This window comes from Gobio gobio, assembly GCF_949357685.1.
Source record: "Gobio gobio genome assembly, chromosome: 10".
Classification (NCBI taxonomy): Eukaryota; Metazoa; Chordata; class Actinopteri; order Cypriniformes; family Gobionidae; genus Gobio; species Gobio gobio.
The window spans coordinates 48,492,270-48,509,654 of NC_137116.1; the positions used below are offsets into that span (position 1 = coordinate 48,492,270).

Below are 17,385 nucleotides of genomic sequence, written 5' to 3' on the forward strand. Positions count from 1 at the left end.
TGTAACCTTAATTTGTCCATGTGGAGAAGACTGAGAGGCTGAAATCTGATCTATTACAGTTCGCGTGCGGAGACCTGCATTTCACTAATATGATGGAGCAGCAGCTCCTGGTGTCAGAATGCGGATGCTGTGAAATACTGGCAGTAATTAGAGGTGCTCGGGGTCAGCGGGAGTCGCACCCTTTCGCTGAATTATAGTGCACAGGTCTCGCGTTGTTCGGACAGGTGCCCTTTACTGCGTTTTTAGAGTGACTTAAACGGACTTTGAGGTGCAAAATAACCGCGCGCGTGCACTCCACGCGGATTTAATCGTGTGGTAAAACACTGGCGCTTTAAGAGCATTTGCTCCCCTGTTCTGTTTAAATAAGGCTAAATTCCCATTTCACTTGACCATCAGCCTAATTGAATAATCTGCATAATAACTCCACGCATAATCAAAATGAAAATCAAAAGCGCGGCCCGGGGATAATTCCCATGTCCACCATTGGCCCACGAAGAGGGAATCTGGTGAAGCTTGAGGCTCCTGCACTGTTTGCCACCATTTAATCAGCTTGATGATCACTTTCATTTAACTAAATTACACTGGAGCCATTAAGCAAGACTGTGGACGGGGTTGCGTTGTTTCAAACCTGAAATAATCTGACTTTGATGACATCCACGTCCTATTTACATATCTAGCTGCCCATGAGTTATATCATTTTGCTGTATTTTTACACCAGGCAAGACAATTAGGGATTGCATAGCCTACGCTGTGTGTGTATCCAAACGAGAGGATTTGATCCGTGTAGGATGTCTCCAGTCTGAAGTTGAGCAATTTAGATTGATATTGATTTTATTATTAGTGTTCTGAAATTGGACATTAACTGGTTTCAACGAGACTGTCCAGTAAACTGAGAGATTTATCAGTCATTTAAGCGTTGTGTGATGTGGGGAGGTAAGTGGAATTACATAATGCATTGCAATAGAATAGAACAGTGAAATTAGCTAAATGATTCTTCACCTTTCTTTTCAATAATTATGTTCAGATTTAATATTTATAAATAACATTATGCCTGTAATTAAACTGTTGTGTATTTCGCTACAGTTCGCATTGTATTCACAGAGTTTGTTCAGCCGTGTGTGTTCTACGCATCTCACAGAGCTTCCAGCACATATATTGCAGCTGGATATACAAAAAAAAATGCTTTTTACGTATTTGTAAGGATGAGGGCAAGGTATAAGAGAAGAGACAGCGTTGGAAGAGACACACAAAGACATAAGCTACGTGATACAGGCAGTACGTGAAAAAAAGACTGACGATGATGAGACTGACTGCTCCATTCTGAAGCTCGTTTTCATGGTCAGAGCTCGCGAGCGCGCACGCGGCGCATTATAGTGTCCATGAAGAGAATTGGAAGTGAAGATTGAGTTCATCTCGCTTGAACTCCGCTCTCTCCGGAGGAAGAAAAGCTCGAATGAAATGAGTCCTGTCAGGATCGACTGTGTCGAGGCAGCTGATAAACAACGCAAAAGCTCTCTCGAGTTTGTATTTTTTAGCTAAACGTTTTCCAGGCACTGTCGAGTGTTTTTGTCCTGTGAACTGTTCAGGTCAACAGGACAAAATAATGCGAGCTAATTTGAGCCATTTTGAAGGTCATAAAGGACAGATTAAGAAGAAAACAACTTTTAAATAAAATGTAAACTAATGTAGGCTAATAGTCCGCGTATGAAATATGCTATATTTTTATTTTAAGTAATATATATATATATATATATATATATATATATATATATATATATATATATATATATATATATATATATATATATATATATATATATATATATATATATATATATATATATATATATATGTTAGCCTACATATTGCTTTGTTGGCATTTTCTCAGAACGTAGAGAGAAACCCCTAATTTATAAGGTAATTCATACTTTTTTCTTTTCTTTTCTTTTCTTTTTACAATAGGCTATATCAGTAAAAAAAAATTATCTTTTAAAATAATTTAAAACTTTAATTAAATATATATAGCCTATGCTACACACAGAGAAAACGGGTGTCAAAATTGTACCTTTAGGGGTAAAACAGTTTGCCGCTGGGGCAGTAGGCTACTCATAAAAGGACATCTTTGTACCTTTGTTATCACAAAAAAGTTCATAGTAGTACCTTAAGGACGTATTACTCTACTAATATGCACCTTTTAAAGTAAAAATGTACAAATATGTCCTTTTAAGGGTAGCCTACTTAAACGTTACCATTTCATATAGCCTAGACTACACAGATAAAAAGGGTGTCAAAATTGTCATTAATCAGGGTTTACTATGGCATTTTATTATGAATATTATTTAAAGTCTAGCTACGTCTAAAAACGCATTACAGAAGATCCCCATACACCTACTCGAGGCGTTTGCATGGGCCTAAAGAGCAACCGTGAAATAAAGTACGTTTGAAATATTCACGTAGGTCTAATATTTACGTTACGTGCTTGACTCACCCCTGACAGGTCCCAAAAGGGTTTAAAAACACTTCAGATTCTGACGTCTCGGCCACTTCCTTATCGCTTTTTCTACTTACCTGAGCTCGCGCAGGCCGCACAAGGTCCCGCCTCTCTTGCGCTCGTCCACGCCTCCCATTGGCCCCCCGGGGGAGTGACGTCAGGGCCGCCCCTGCAGTGTGAATGAATCAAGCGGTTTGTGTGACACACAGCGAAAGAACGCACGAGCCCGAACTCACGCGCGAGCGCCCGACTGTTTCACGAGGATAACCACAGGCGCGAGGACTGTAAAAGGACACTATCCGGGGAGAGAAAAAAAACAGTTATTTGATGCACATCTGAGATTCTCAGACCTCCGCGAGCGTGTGCATGTGCGCGTTTTGTCAGACTGGATGAAAATGATGCAAAGTGCGGCTGTGTTGCCCGGCGAGAGCGCGGTGAAGGGTCTGCCGGACATCCTCGGAGTGCCACTGCAACGTAAGGGATTTTTCTTCTGCTTATATTGATTAGTTAATCAGAGAATTGGCAGGCCTCCTCCGGGCGTCTGCAGGCCACCTCTGTGGGATAACATGTAGCTTTTAATTAAACTCCACTGGGGAATCATATGAGCCTGAGCCACCGGGACTATATGGGTGGTCAAATTAAATCAGACGAATAGAGCGTTTTTTTTCTTAGTGTAAATAGCTTTAGCTGTAATAATGCATTCTGATTTAATCTCGTGCATTAGATCCCAAATATTATTTTATGATGATAGCTGTTGAATCTGGTCATGAGCTCTGCAACAATTTGCTATAGCATCACACAACGTGTGTGGTGTAAATGCAACGCTTTATAATCTCACAATATAAAAGAAAAAAATAATCCCAGCCAGATTGCATGTCTGTCAGGCAAATGTTAGCTCGCACAGTTGGCTAGAATATTAGACACATATTGCACCTCTTATTAAGTTGTTGTGGGTTGTGGTTGGGGACAGCGGTTTAAAAGGTGCAAGGAACGAAACAATGAGTCGGGTAGAGAAATCATTTAATCCGATATCTCTATAATGCAGTTGTTAGAGGGAGCAGAGTGCATTTCGTGTTATTTGTCTCAATAAAACAGAGATCATAAGACCATCTAGATTCGAAAATTCTATATTAAAGATGGCATTTCATATTATCTTCGCATCTGGTCCTTATCAGTCGCGAATTAATCTGCGTTAGGCCTATATAATCTGATCTCACAACCAAGATGGAGTTTGAATTGGATAAATTGCTGACCTAATTATTCACAGGCGAGCTTCAGAAATGTACAGATGGACCTCATCTTTTTGGACCAGACTGTTGTAAAGAAGAGAAAACCACAGATCCGTGCGTGAAAAAAAACGCTGGAAAACGAACCACTTAGCTTTTTTAAAAGAATGGCCAAAAGGTTAAGTAGGCAATATATAGGTCTGTCAGTGGCGAATGCTTAATTTCATTAAATGATAGTAGATTAAAAGATACTGCTACTCAGCCCCCCTTAGCGAATAAAGGATGGATTAAGTGAGGATTATTTTAAGAATAATCTGTTCTCGCGGTATGGATCTAAATATTATTCTAATAATGGATAAGGTGCTTTTAAAACAGCATATGGGTAATTAAAACAGAAAACGAGATCTAAAAGAGGATGCATTGAATGAAAAAAAAAAGGTTTTAAAACAGTGATATCAGACGAAACGAGTGAGTTAATTGGGATATTTCAGATGCACACTTTGATGTTAAAGGAAGGCCTGCCATGGCAGCCATCTTTTAATTGAATGGCTAATCAAATACATCCTTCGACTAAACGAGCGTTAAAAGCTGAAGCGGGCGGGCGGGCGAGTGAGTGAAGCTGCGCCGGGCGGGCGCTGTTCCTTCAGCACCACGACCACACACACACCACTGTCAAACATTTCAACGCAAAATGTACAGTAAAAACGGTAAACGACCTTACCAGAAACGACTAATTATTTTGTTTTATAATACAATTGGCCTATTTGTAATTCTACTGTATGGAAGTTAAAAGTATAAATGACCTTAGCCTATAATTTACAGTGGAAAATATATATACAGTTTATTTAACAAGACAATAGCCTACACTGTGTCGGAAAAATATTGTTAAATATTTAACAATAAATAAAAAAAAGTAAAGAAAAGACATAAAGGTAGCATCTAACGACTGTTAATTTATGGAAAGCGACATTCACAGAATTTCAGCAAATAATGACATTTGTTTGTATTAAAACATTTTTTTGTGACTATTTACTATATCTGTTATTATTTAACGTTCGCGGCATTATTTTATTGTCACGCGTTACTGAGGGTGTTTTGTGTGTGATGTGTGTGTGATATTATTGGCTACGCTTGCTCTGGAGGTCAATTTTGATGAACTTTGAGACTTTTGCTGTGCGTTTGAATGACGCATAAAGCACTATTCACACGATTACGCAATCAAAATTCTTTCATTTATGTTAATAAAACTACTATACCCTCATGCGTCATCATTTCAGAATATCCTGCCTTGTTGAATCCGTTTTAGCACGTGTGAGAACTTGCAGACAGAACGAAAACAGGATCAAAGGTCAAATATTAAATGTCATGATATTATGATTTGAAGAAATTATGTTTTATCTCTAGCCAAATAAGATCAGCTGCATTACTTTTACTTCATGTTCGGTTTGAAATGTCAGTGTTTTGTGTTTGTTTTGTTCGATCACTTGTTCTCGAGCATCGGTAATTGAAGTGACAGACTCTGTTAAAGAATCAATGAAGCAGTTATATGATTTCAATCTCAATGTCCTCATGTCCTCATGTCCTCGCCTGTTTTCTTCTGAGATATTGATTATTTACCAAACAAATGGACATCTTTCCTCACCTGTCCACCATTTACCGGTCCCATAGGTTGTCTCGTGGAAGGTTTTCTAAATTTGCTGTCACGTACGTTAATCACTTAAGGGCTAATAATTCACATTTTATTAATATCAGTTCAATCAATTTATTTACAAGTCTTATTTATTATAGGCTAGTAATTCCATTTGAACGATATTTATAGGCTATTATTGTTTGAATTTATTAGGATATATTGTTGTAATTGTCAGTGTTGTTGTCATTTTTGTCGCGTTTTTATTGATTTTTCCTTGCATTTTCAAAAAATAGTAAATATTAATGACATTTAAAAAATCCACCGTCATTAATGTTTTATATTATTTTCCACAACAGAAGGTTATAATTTTCTAAATAATGCAATCGAACATGCACAGGCTGAGATCATTAGCATATTGGACCCTTGTGTCAAAACTAGATTTCACATAAAAGATCTACCAATTCTAAATCTTTTTTATGTCACTTTAAAAACGCCCATTATTTTGATCATTATTCTATACGCCAGATCATTACAGATCAGTAGCGTTTTCAATTATATGAATATACTAAAAAAGTATTAACCATAAATTCACGTCATTTTTCGTTATGTCCAACATTAACATTGAAACTTTTAAAAATCATCATGATATGTTACCCCTTTTTTAAATTTAGAATTAGTGTTAAAACCAACATTCCTGTATGCATATTTCACCCAAATCCCTTGTGCGTCCCTCCAGAGATCCCCCAGTGCGCAGGCTGCAGTCAACACATCCTGGATAAGTTTATTCTGAAGGTGCTGGATCGGCATTGGCACTCCAAATGTCTCAAGTGCGCCGACTGTCACGCGCTCCTGGCAGACAAGTGTTTCTCTCGCGCTGGGAATGTCTACTGCAAAGAGGATTTCTTTAAGTGAGTACATCTATCTATCTATCTATCTATCTATCTATCTATCTATCTATCTATCTATCTATCTATCTATCTATCTATCTATCTATCTATCTATCTATCTATCTATCTATCTATCTATCTATCTATCTATCTATCTATCTATCTATCTATCCATCCATCCATCCATCCATCCATCCATCCATCCATCCATCCATCCATCCATCCATCCATCCATCCATCCATCCATCCATCCATCCATCCATCCATCCATCCATCCATCCATCCATCCATCCATCCATCCATCCATCCATCCATCCATCCATCCATCCATCCATCCATCGAAAACAGTGAACCTTTATTTATCCAATGAAATAAATGCATAATTTAAGTGGTTACTGTAGCATATTTAAGCGTCTAGCTGTACATCATTATATATTATGAGATTATATATGAAGAGAAATGTTATTTAATTTCTGTTGTTTCAGTCACTATATTGGCTGCATGAATTATCATGACAGTTCCAGACTGTAACAGTGTTGTCATATCGCTTCACGTCAGATGCTTTATGCTCTTTAGTGCAGTTTGGCACTGGCGTGTGTGTGTGTGTGTGTGTGTGTGGGTGTGGGTCTATGTTCAAGTAAAGGCTGGCACATAGATTCTCTGTCATTGTTAATAAAGTGCTGTGTTTCATTTTTCTTGTGTCAGGTTAAGGAAGCACAGTGTGCTGGAACTCAGCTGCAAAGACTGCGTGTTCCCAAATTCAATTCCTAATGCTATATTAGAACTTAAGAAAGCAAGTTTGCATTTTTTACTCTACATCCCTCCGTGTTCCCTTCCTTTTCTTTCTTCTTTTCTTCTGTTTCGCGATTGGATTTTCCCCTTGGCTTTAAGGAAGGAAATTAAGTTTGACTTTTATCCAAAACAGGATCAGTAGTGGCTTTTACCAAATCATGTTTGAGAGGTTTTAATGTCACAGGCTTCAATGAGACCTAAAACGCTAGCAAGACTCAGAGTGGAGGCTAACTTTATTAGCAGGCCCGTGGGGACAAAAGAAGGGATTTTAATGTTAAGACCGCCGTGGTGCTGCTGAGGAGGAGGACGGAGAGAGGGGGATGGAGGAGGAAATGCTGGCGGTTCACAGGCGAGGGGGGCGGGGGGCTCGCCTTCCCGTTAATGTTGCAAAAACTTCACCTTGGTTAAGTAAAAGGAGGGTTTATTTAGCAGTATTCACACTGTGATTTACAGCCTATTCTGACTCAGTGCTTTATGAGCTGGTCTGTGCAAGAGTTTAGAGTGGCCTCTCTCTCTCTCTCTCTCTCTCTCTCTCTCTCTCTCTCTCTCTCTCTCTCTCTCTCTCTCTCTCTCTCTCTCTCTCTCTCTCTCTCTCTGCCTCTGCTACATTGATCAAGACCATTTGTCAACTCCAGGGACATGACAAGCACAAACAAAGATGCTATAGTATTCTGAGCGTTTGTAACTTTGCAGTTATGAAAAGATTGCTCATAAAAATAGCCACAGTTTAAAAACAAATAAGAATACAAGATGTAATGATGCCTAAATGATACAATTCATTTTGGTAACACTTCACTCTAAAAAATGCTGGGTTAAAAACAACCCAAGTTGGGTTGAAACAAACAAACCCTGAACAAACCCTGCAATTGGGTTGTTTTAACCCACCGATTGGGTTGTTTTAAGCAAACATTTAACCCAACCGCTGGGTTAAAACAACCCTATTGCTGGGTTTGTCCATTATCAACCCAACTTGGGCTGTTTTTAACCTAGCATTTTTTAGAGTGTTTAAAATAAGTGTTTCATTTGTCAGAATTATAATGCCAGCATTTCAGCATTTAATTAAAAAAAATTAAATCAAAAGTTAACCTTTTTAAATTGTTTAGAACTAAGCATATTGTACAAACACGATACAGTATAACAGGATTGTACCTCTGAAACAATTGCAGTTTTAATTTCTTACTTTTAGATATTGTTTCTAAATACATTTTAATGTCAGTTTTAAATTCTTCAAATATAGGCATTTTTTCAAATCTGTTAACATTACTAAAATGATGCATGTAAAACTGATCTTTTTAATTCAAAACAATAATACATAATTCCCAATGCTATCTTTTTATTTTTGCTTTCCCTTTGGTTTTTTCTTTTAGAACCAAATCGTAACATTTGTGGAACATTCTTTTTAGGTATTATTTTTTATAACCAAAAACTAAAGGTACTAATATAACCAAACACTGCTGGGAAAATGCACAATAAAATATAAACAGGACAGACATATACAGTAGGATTATGGGAAAGGGCCAAAAGTAATCGCCTATGATGGTTTGGATGTCAAATCACACCCTGAATGGTTAAAATGATTAAAAACTGAGAATTGAGGGTTAACTGTGAACAATGGACAGTTATATTTTTATAACATTAACGACGAATAATAAATGCTGCAGAACATATTGCTCATTGTTAGTTTATGTTAACTGGACCTTATTGTAAAGTGTCACCTGACTGAATTTGTATCTGTTTGTATACCTGCAGGCGTTTCGGGACAAAATGTGCATCGTGCCAGCAGGGGATTCCCCCGACACAGGTGGTCCGGAAAGCTCAGGACTTTGTGTACCACCTTCACTGCTTCGCCTGTGTAATGTGCAGCAGGCAGCTGGCCACTGGGGATGAGTTCTACCTCATGGAGGACGGGAGGCTCGTGTGCAAGGAGGACTACGAAACAGCCAAACAAAATGGTGAGCTGTTGTCTTCAGATCAGTGCAAATCATGCCTTCTTGAACCATCAATTGGTTGCTCCTGTTATGCTGTACATTTTAAACTGTTTAAATAAAAAAAAAAAAAAAAAGAATATGCTTGTATTGAAGAATCAGATGACTATTAGAATTTCAGAAACATGCTCAGAAAATGTATTAAATATACTTGATTTTTTATTTTATTTTTTGTTACACAATGACAAGATAGGGATAGAAATAAAGTTCTAATCTTAACCATTGTTCACTAAGGGACTGAGTGTTAGCTTGCATGAGGGTTTTGAGGATTTTGTTTTATTTTAAACCATATTTTGAATATTTTAAAACCATTTTTTTTTAAATAATATTAATTTATGTAATTGTATAACACATGATTGAATGCTATAAAGCAGGGCAAATCAACTAACACTATACAAAACATCACAGAACTGTGACATTATGTCACTTCCTGGAGGATATATATATAATTAATTTTTTGTTTTGTTTTGTAGTCACATGTGATGATCATGTCAATGACATCATCCTCAAGGAAGTGAAATAATGTCACAGTTCTGTGATGTGTGTGTGTGTATTTATATATATATATATATATATATATATATATATATATATATATATATATATATATATATATATATATATATATATATATATATATATATATATATATATATATGTACATGTATATGTACACTCTAACAAATGCTGGGTTAAAAATAACCCAAATTGGGTTGAAAATGGACTAACCCAGCAATTAGGTTGTTTTAACTCAGCAATTGGGTTGTTTTAAGCAAACATTTAACCCAACTGCTGGGTTAAAACAAACCAATCACTGGGTTAGTCCATTTTCAACCCAACTTGGGTTATTTTTAACCCAGCATTTTTTAGTGTGTATATTTGTGAAAATGTAGAGATATATTATATATAATACATTATATCAAATATAAATAAACAGCATGGAAAGTGAAAATTAAAACAATTAAAACATTCATGGGGTATTACATATGACTATATTTACGTATAAATATGCTCATAAATATGCTATATATATATATATATATAAAATAAACATGAATATTTAAAACATTAAAATCTCAAAATGTATGCATGAGATTACTTCATATGCATTTATTTAAAATAAATAATATAAAATAACATGTGTTATAATAACATTTATTATTTTTAATATGATTATATATATTTATGAGTTATGCCTATTACTACAGACCCATCAAAATTGTAGGTAGTTCTCTCTAAAAAAAATGCTGGGTTGTTTCAACCCGTGTTTGGGTCAAATATGGACAAACCCAACCACTGGTTTACATTTTGTAATTAAATTTGTAAGCCCACAGTTGGGTTTGTCCATTTTTGACTGAAACACGGGTTGAAACAACCCAGCATTTTTTAGTGTTGCTGAACTGGCACATGATATGCTTTTAAACCGCCTGCTGCGCTTTCTACTGTAAATGCATTGCCTCAGGCTCGGCCCGCCTCACTGGATTTTCTGTCTCAATTGGAAATCATTCTGACAGCAAAGTTCAGGAGTGGAGATGGCGTAATTAACTTCTTCTTTTACAATCATAGAGAGACACTGAGAGATCAGAGGAGGCAACAGGATGGTACTAAGGAGACAAAATCACCATTAACTACAGTCTAGTAGGGTCCAGTGTCTGGCATATTAAGTCTCTCGGTGATCTGACCTCTCATGGATCTGCCTCTGAAAGCCCCTCACGCTGTATTTATGGAGATTTCTGTGGGCTGTTGATTGATTATATTAAGTGATGCAATGCACTTTTACGGTAGGGCCCCAATAACTCGCACTGGCATGCCATTCTCCGGAGAGATTTATTCCCTTTTCCGCCACAGTGTGACAGTTTCAGGGGAGTATCGACTGGCCATGTGTGAGCACTTCCACTCAAAGCATCCCACAAACTCTTCTGTACTTGTATCCCACAGTAGATGAGCTACTGACATTTTGCATGATGGTTTTTGTAGATGCTTGAGAAGTTTGAGAACTGGGAACCAGTTCAGTTGAATTGAAATATTATTCGATTCACTTTTTTGAGTTCAGACCTGCTCATGTCGATTTCAAAATAACCTTTACATGTTTTCATTACGGCAATTATTTCAGTTCACTTAAACATGGGTTATTATGTCATTTAGTAAAAATATCAAAAATTCTTAGAACACACTTTACAGTTTTATTGTTTAAAGACATGTATAATTTTTTACTAAATACTTATATTTGAAATAAATGCTATTCTTTTGACCTTTCTATTAATCAAAATAGACAACATTTACACTAAAAATATTAAGCAGCACAGCTGTTTTCAACATTGATAATCCTCATAAATGTTTCCTGAGCATCAGCATATTAGAATGATTTCTGAAGGATCATGTGACTCTGAAGACTGGAGTAATGATGCTGACAACAGGAATAAATTACATTACATCATATATTAAAATATAACGAAAATAGTCATTTTAAATTGTAATAATTCACAATATTAGTTACAGTACTTTTGATCAAATAAGTGCAGCCTTGGTGAGCATAAGAAACATCAATCTTACCGACCTCAAACTTTTGAACAGTGCTGTATATATGTGTATATTTTATGTGCAACTTTGTCCATGTTAAAAGACTTTCTACCTCATCCTGATATGCAAAGATAAGTATAAGAGGCTCGAATCTGTTCAACCAGACAATGGAAGTACAGTTCTGTTTAGTGGCACAGAAGTGACACACTTTTAACCTATTTTTAAAATGTGTGTGTTACAGATGATTCAGAGACGGGAGCAAAACGTCCACGGACCACCATCACAGCCAAACAGCTGGAGACACTCAAAAGCGCCTACAAGAACTCGCCTAAGCCAGCACGGCATGTGCGCGAGCAGCTCTCCTCAGAAACGGGCCTGGACATGAGAGTGGTGCAGGTGAGACTGGAAGTCAAATTAGGCTTCAAAGTGTGGCTTCAAGAGTCCTGACTGAGGCTTGTTTTGTCCACAGGTGTGGTTTCAAAACAGACGGGCAAAAGAGAAACGGCTGAAGAAAGACGCTGGTCGGCACCGCTGGGGTCAGTTCTACAAAAGTGTCAAACGCAACCGAGGGTCCAATAAGACGGAGAAGGAGAGCTCAGCCGATGACGCAGGACTCAGCGATAGTGAGCTCAGTTTCAGAGGTGAGTCTATTTCCATCTCCCACGACGCCTCTTTCTCTCCGTATTCTTTTCAAACAACATCCATTCCTGCATTCATTTCCTTTTATTTTTTAAATATGCCACTTGATGGATTGTTTGGAATATTCAAATGAGGTTTTTGGTTCTGCTACGTGCTTTTTTTTATGATTATTTCATTTTTGCCAGCCAGTTTTGAGAACTCATAAAAGTGTTTCAAAAGGAGGCTGTGTTTACGAGAAATGAGAGCAGCGATGCACAAACTCTATAAAATTGGTGAAGCTTTTAGTCAATTAGAGAGGAAGCACACAGGGCCTTTGTTGTTGTTGAAAGAACAGAGCCGGGTTTGCGCTCCTGTGCGTTCAGAGAGTACATCACAAATGCTCACCGCGTCTCAGATACTTCCAGAAGCATGTAATCTCCTTTTTAATGGGATATTTATTGTCTTTCTCATAGCTGCAATTCCTCTTCTTCTATGTGTAAGAGTTTCTATACACTACACTCTAAAAATGTTGGGTTGTTTCGACCCAAATTTGGGTCAAATATGGTCAAACCCAGTCATTGGGTTACATTTTTGTATTGGATTTTTACCCCAACGATTGGGTTTGGCCATATTTGCCCACATTTTGGTTAAAACAACCCAGCATTTGTACCATTCAAAAGCTTGGGTTCAGTAAGATGTCATTGCTTTCATCAAATATGATGAAAAATACAGTAATATTATTCCTGTGATGACAAAGTTGAATTTTCAGCTTCAAGGGATAGTTCACCCAAAAATGAAAATGTACTCACCCTCGAGCTATCCGGTGTATATGACATTCTTCTTTCAGACGAATATAATCAGAGTTAAAATGTTCTGGCTAATCCAAGCTTTATAGTGTTATAACGTTATAAATATAACATGGATATTTTTCTTACACAAACCCATCGCTTTGCTTGGGAAGGCCTTTATTAACCCCCTGGAGCCATGTAGATTACTTTTATAATGGATGGATGCACTTTTTTGGGCTTCATATTTGGGCTCCCATTCGCTACCATTATAAAGCTGGGATTAGCCAGGACATTTTTTAATAAAACTCGTTCGCTGCGTCCCAATTCGCATACTATCCATACTAAATAGTATTCGAAAAAAGAATTAGCATGTCCCAAATCGTAGTATGTTGAAAAGAGTATTCCAAAGATTCCCGGATGGTCTACAATTTTCAAGTGCTGATCGATGCGCACTAACGGCTGATATTGCCCACAACCCATTGTGAGATGGATGAGGATATGATTAGAACTACAAACACAGATAAAAAGTGTTAAAAAACTACAAACATGACGGTTATGCGAGTCCGACGGTTAAGTAGAGAGGGTTAGATAAAGGGGTTTGAGTGAGCAATTATCAGTATTTAACCTGACGAAAAGATATTTATTCAATATTATCCACATTATATTTCCCCTGCAGCAGCATTGAGAGCTTTTGTAATGATACCTTTGGCCATTAACTTTTAAAGGTCCCGTTTTTCGTGTTTTTTTGAAGCTTTGATTGTGTTTACAGTGTGCAATATAACACGTGTTCATGTTTCACGTGTAAAAAAAACACAGTATTTTTCACACAATTTACTAATCTGTTTACCGCTGTTTTCACTGTCCTCAAAACGGCCTGAGAATTTCCCTGTTCAATGAAGTCCCTCCTTCAGAAATACGTGACGAGTTCTGATTGTGCCAGCGGTTCCCGTGTTGTGATTCGACAGCAGCTTAGCGCACGATGCCCGGAAAGGTCCCGCCTCTTACCATAATGCGCTCAATGATCTCTAAGTACAGCGTCCCTGGGAAAGCCAAACAAAGGTGATTTGACTCCGGGATGAAAATAACAGCGTCTCGACGACATGGCGACAAACAAACTATACAAACGCAACACTTCCTCTTCTCCACATGGGAGAGCAACAAGACCACGCCCCCTTTTTTTGCGTATTCTTGTGGGCGGAGGTTTGTCAACAAACTGTTCTACTGACGTAATTAAAGCAGGAAGTACAGGGATGTAGTCCAAACCGGCCGTTCGCTGTAGGCTTTGAAAGGGAACTTCTGTTAAATAAAATATCTCGCTTGGCATTGAACTTTGAGCTTTATAATTTTACAGGTATTATATATGCTCTAACAGCAACATTACACACTAACTAAAGTTTGAAAATGGGATCACGAAGAACAGGACCTTTAAATGCATCATTATATTTAAACTGCAAACACATGAGAGGAGTCTCTGCATTAAAGACCCGCGAATGGCAGATCAATGTGCGACTACGCTTCTCTCCGATACGGTAGGAAATGAAATTGAATGTGGAGGATTTGAACTGTATCGATGATTGACAGGGCAGTTTAAACGGTGACGGGATGCACGTAACCAAGCGACAGAGTCCGTTAAAGATGACGAAGTAGTATGTCCCAAAGCTTGCATACTCTTCTGCTACACACTCACAAGTATGTACTTTTTCTTCACAAAAAGAGCACATACTTTTAAGTAGGCGAATTGGGACGCAGCATTTGTCTGAAAGAAGAATGTCATATACACCTAGGGTGGCTAATTTTGTAATACCTTTTGTTTTCCAGGATTCTTTGAAGAATAGAACGTTCAAAAGAACAGCATTTATTTGAAATAGAAATGTTTTGTAACACTTTTGATCAATTGAATGCATCCTTGCTGAATATTCATTTCTACTGACACCAAACTTTTGAACAATAGTGTATGTGTATTTTGAAAGAACAATCTCGAAAGTGATGTTGTGTGCTCTCTCTAACAGAAGACCAGATCCTGTCAGACCTGGGTCATGCTAACGGCTTGTACGGAAGCGTGGGAGACGTCTCGAACGGCAACATGCTCAACGGGAGCTTCTCCCTGGAGGGGGGCGGGCAGCCTTACCATGACCTGCGGGCAGGAAGTCCCTACGGCCTGCCACAGTCCCCCTCATCCATCACTTCCCTCCCAGGCCACACCCCGCTGCTTAACAACTTAGGCTTCAGCATGGACGGCATCATGGGTCAGGGCGGTCAGCCCAATGTAGGTCAAGCTCTGAGAGCAATGGCAGGAGGACCCACCTCTGACCTGTCGACAGGAAGTAGCACGGGCTACCCAGACTTCCCCACCAGCCCTGCCTCCTGGCTCGATGAAATGGACCACTCCCAGTTCTGAGGTCAAAGGTCATAAGTGCGGTACTATGGACGTTTGAAGATTTTATAGACATCTTTCCCAGAACCGTGGCGAAGTGTTTGTGTGGCGAGGGTATTTGGTACGCCTAAAATGGCACCCACTTCAACCTTGCTGAATGGGGTGCTGATACGAGCAACCCGTCGTGGAATGTCTGCGCTGTATCATCATTTTGTAACTCATATTTTTTCATTGTTCTCAAAACTGGATTGGACGATTTCCAGCATGAAATGGCGTGCAGTTGAAAATGGCGTTCACCACCCCCTGGAAAAACAATCACGATCCACCACGTTTCTGAGAACAAGAGGGTCCGTGCATGTTTCCGAATGAGGAAGAGAACCGTCCACGACGCACTTTATGTTCCTCCTCGACTGCACACGGCAGGCTGAATACGGGGAAGAGAGGAGTGCACCGAGCAAGGAGAGATATTTAAACAAGTGGCACAAGTGTATCTTTCCTACTTACAAGGGTTTGGGATTTTAATGGTTGAAACTTTCTAAACGGCTCTTCTAGAGGTGGCCCTTCACGTTAGGTCTGAAGAATAGATAAAGATTATTTTTTAATAAGGATGAGTCCGCATGCACTGCTCTGAGTTTTCAAAATGGTCCCTGTCCGTTCAACACTTTTTTCCGTTAAACCCAGGCATCCTGGATAAGCAATGAAACAAAACAAGTTTAAAATAAAGGTTCATATTTATTTCCGGCACTATTTAATATATTTGATATTTATAAGGTTGGTATTACCATGAAAATACTTTTGTTTCTCATTGCTCCATGAGCAAAAATAGATATCCTACATGCATTAGAATGTCATTTATTTCAGAGCAGATGACAACTGTGGATTTTTTTTTTCTTTTCGGAATATGTGATTGGCCAATTATTATCATCAAGCAAAACTTGTGAAAGGGAAAACTTACATTTCTTATTTAACACATTTAGCAACAACTATGAGGATTTTGTGTTATTTATTCCTATACCAATGTCAGTATTTATGAAGAGTTGGATTATGGGAAAGAGTACATGTTGATGTAAAACTATAAAACTGGTGACACAATTGTAAACAAGAGGGAAATAATTTTCATTTTGTTATTGCAAAATTTGGACCCACATAATGGTGACAGTAAAGATGGCGCTATGCTGAAAGAGTGAACATAAGCTAACAAAGAGCAACATGAAAAAAGAAAAAGAACCATTCAGAAATGTTTTTGTTGAGTCTTAACGGCTGTAAATTTTGTAAAGTCTCAAAAAGTGTCGACAGTCTTGTTTCATGAGCACTATTTATTGCTATGGATCTTTGAAAAAAAAGAGCACTGAATTTAGTCCTATATGCCTTCTGTCCAATGGTATGAGTTGTGTACAGTCAAATCTATATGGAGAAATAAAGCTGAATTGTCTTTGGGTTATTGCGATGCTTTTTTTTATTAAATGTTTTTTTTTTTTTTTTTACTTCATACCCTTTTATTAACCATGATTATAACAGCTTCACCAGCTATAACAGTTGTTTTTAATAGTAAATCACTTATTTGATTCTCATTTAAATAAACAAATACATTGCACATAATGCAAAAAATGCTCTATAGATAATGCCCTAAGATTTATATGTATATATATATAGGCCTAAACAAAATGTATAACCTCACCACCTTAACTTTGTGTCATTAAACTCATGTCACCATGTTTATTGATGTCATCTAAATTAAATTTGCTTGTAAAATATAAAAGAACTGACCAAGCTGGGTTTTAAAGTGTTTATGAGGGGCTCTAGCTTAATTAGCTTAATAAATACCATATGCGTATTTGAATTCTTCACATTTTATACGAACAGATTTTTTTTTCTTCCATTTTTTAATTAGTGGCATTGTGCACGTCAGCATTTACTTAATTTTCGGTATTAATGTTTTGAACTACAAAAACATATATAAGTGTCCATACATTGTGGTTACATAAAGAACAATGGAACAATATTTTTTTTCTGCAAATCCCGCCACGCACAGAGAAACACACACAAACATGTGGAACTTTCAGACGCACATCTG

At 37.6% G+C, this 17,385-nt stretch overlaps 1 protein-coding gene across 2 annotated transcripts; it reads left to right on the forward strand.

Annotated features, from left to right (window-relative positions):
- Positions 1 to 624: 624 nt before the first annotated feature.
- Positions 625 to 17,076, forward strand: lhx4 (LIM homeobox 4). 2 transcript variants are annotated; one of them, XM_079826599.1, is made up of 6 exons: positions 625 to 933; positions 6,084 to 6,255; positions 8,776 to 8,978; positions 11,773 to 11,927; positions 12,001 to 12,172; positions 14,947 to 16,751. In XM_079826599.1, the coding sequence occupies exons 1-6, from the start codon at positions 924 to 926 to the stop codon at positions 15,333 to 15,335; spliced, it is 1,101 nt and encodes a 366-aa protein (XP_079682725.1). In that variant the 5' UTR covers positions 625 to 923; the 3' UTR covers positions 15,336 to 16,751. The 2 variants fall into 2 exon arrangements, with proteins under 2 accessions (XP_079682725.1, XP_079682724.1); XM_079826598.1 differs by lacking the exon at positions 625 to 933 and adding an exon at positions 2,539 to 2,965 and having other exon boundaries at positions 14,947 to 17,076.
- The last annotated feature ends 309 nt before the right edge of the window (positions 17,077 to 17,385 follow it).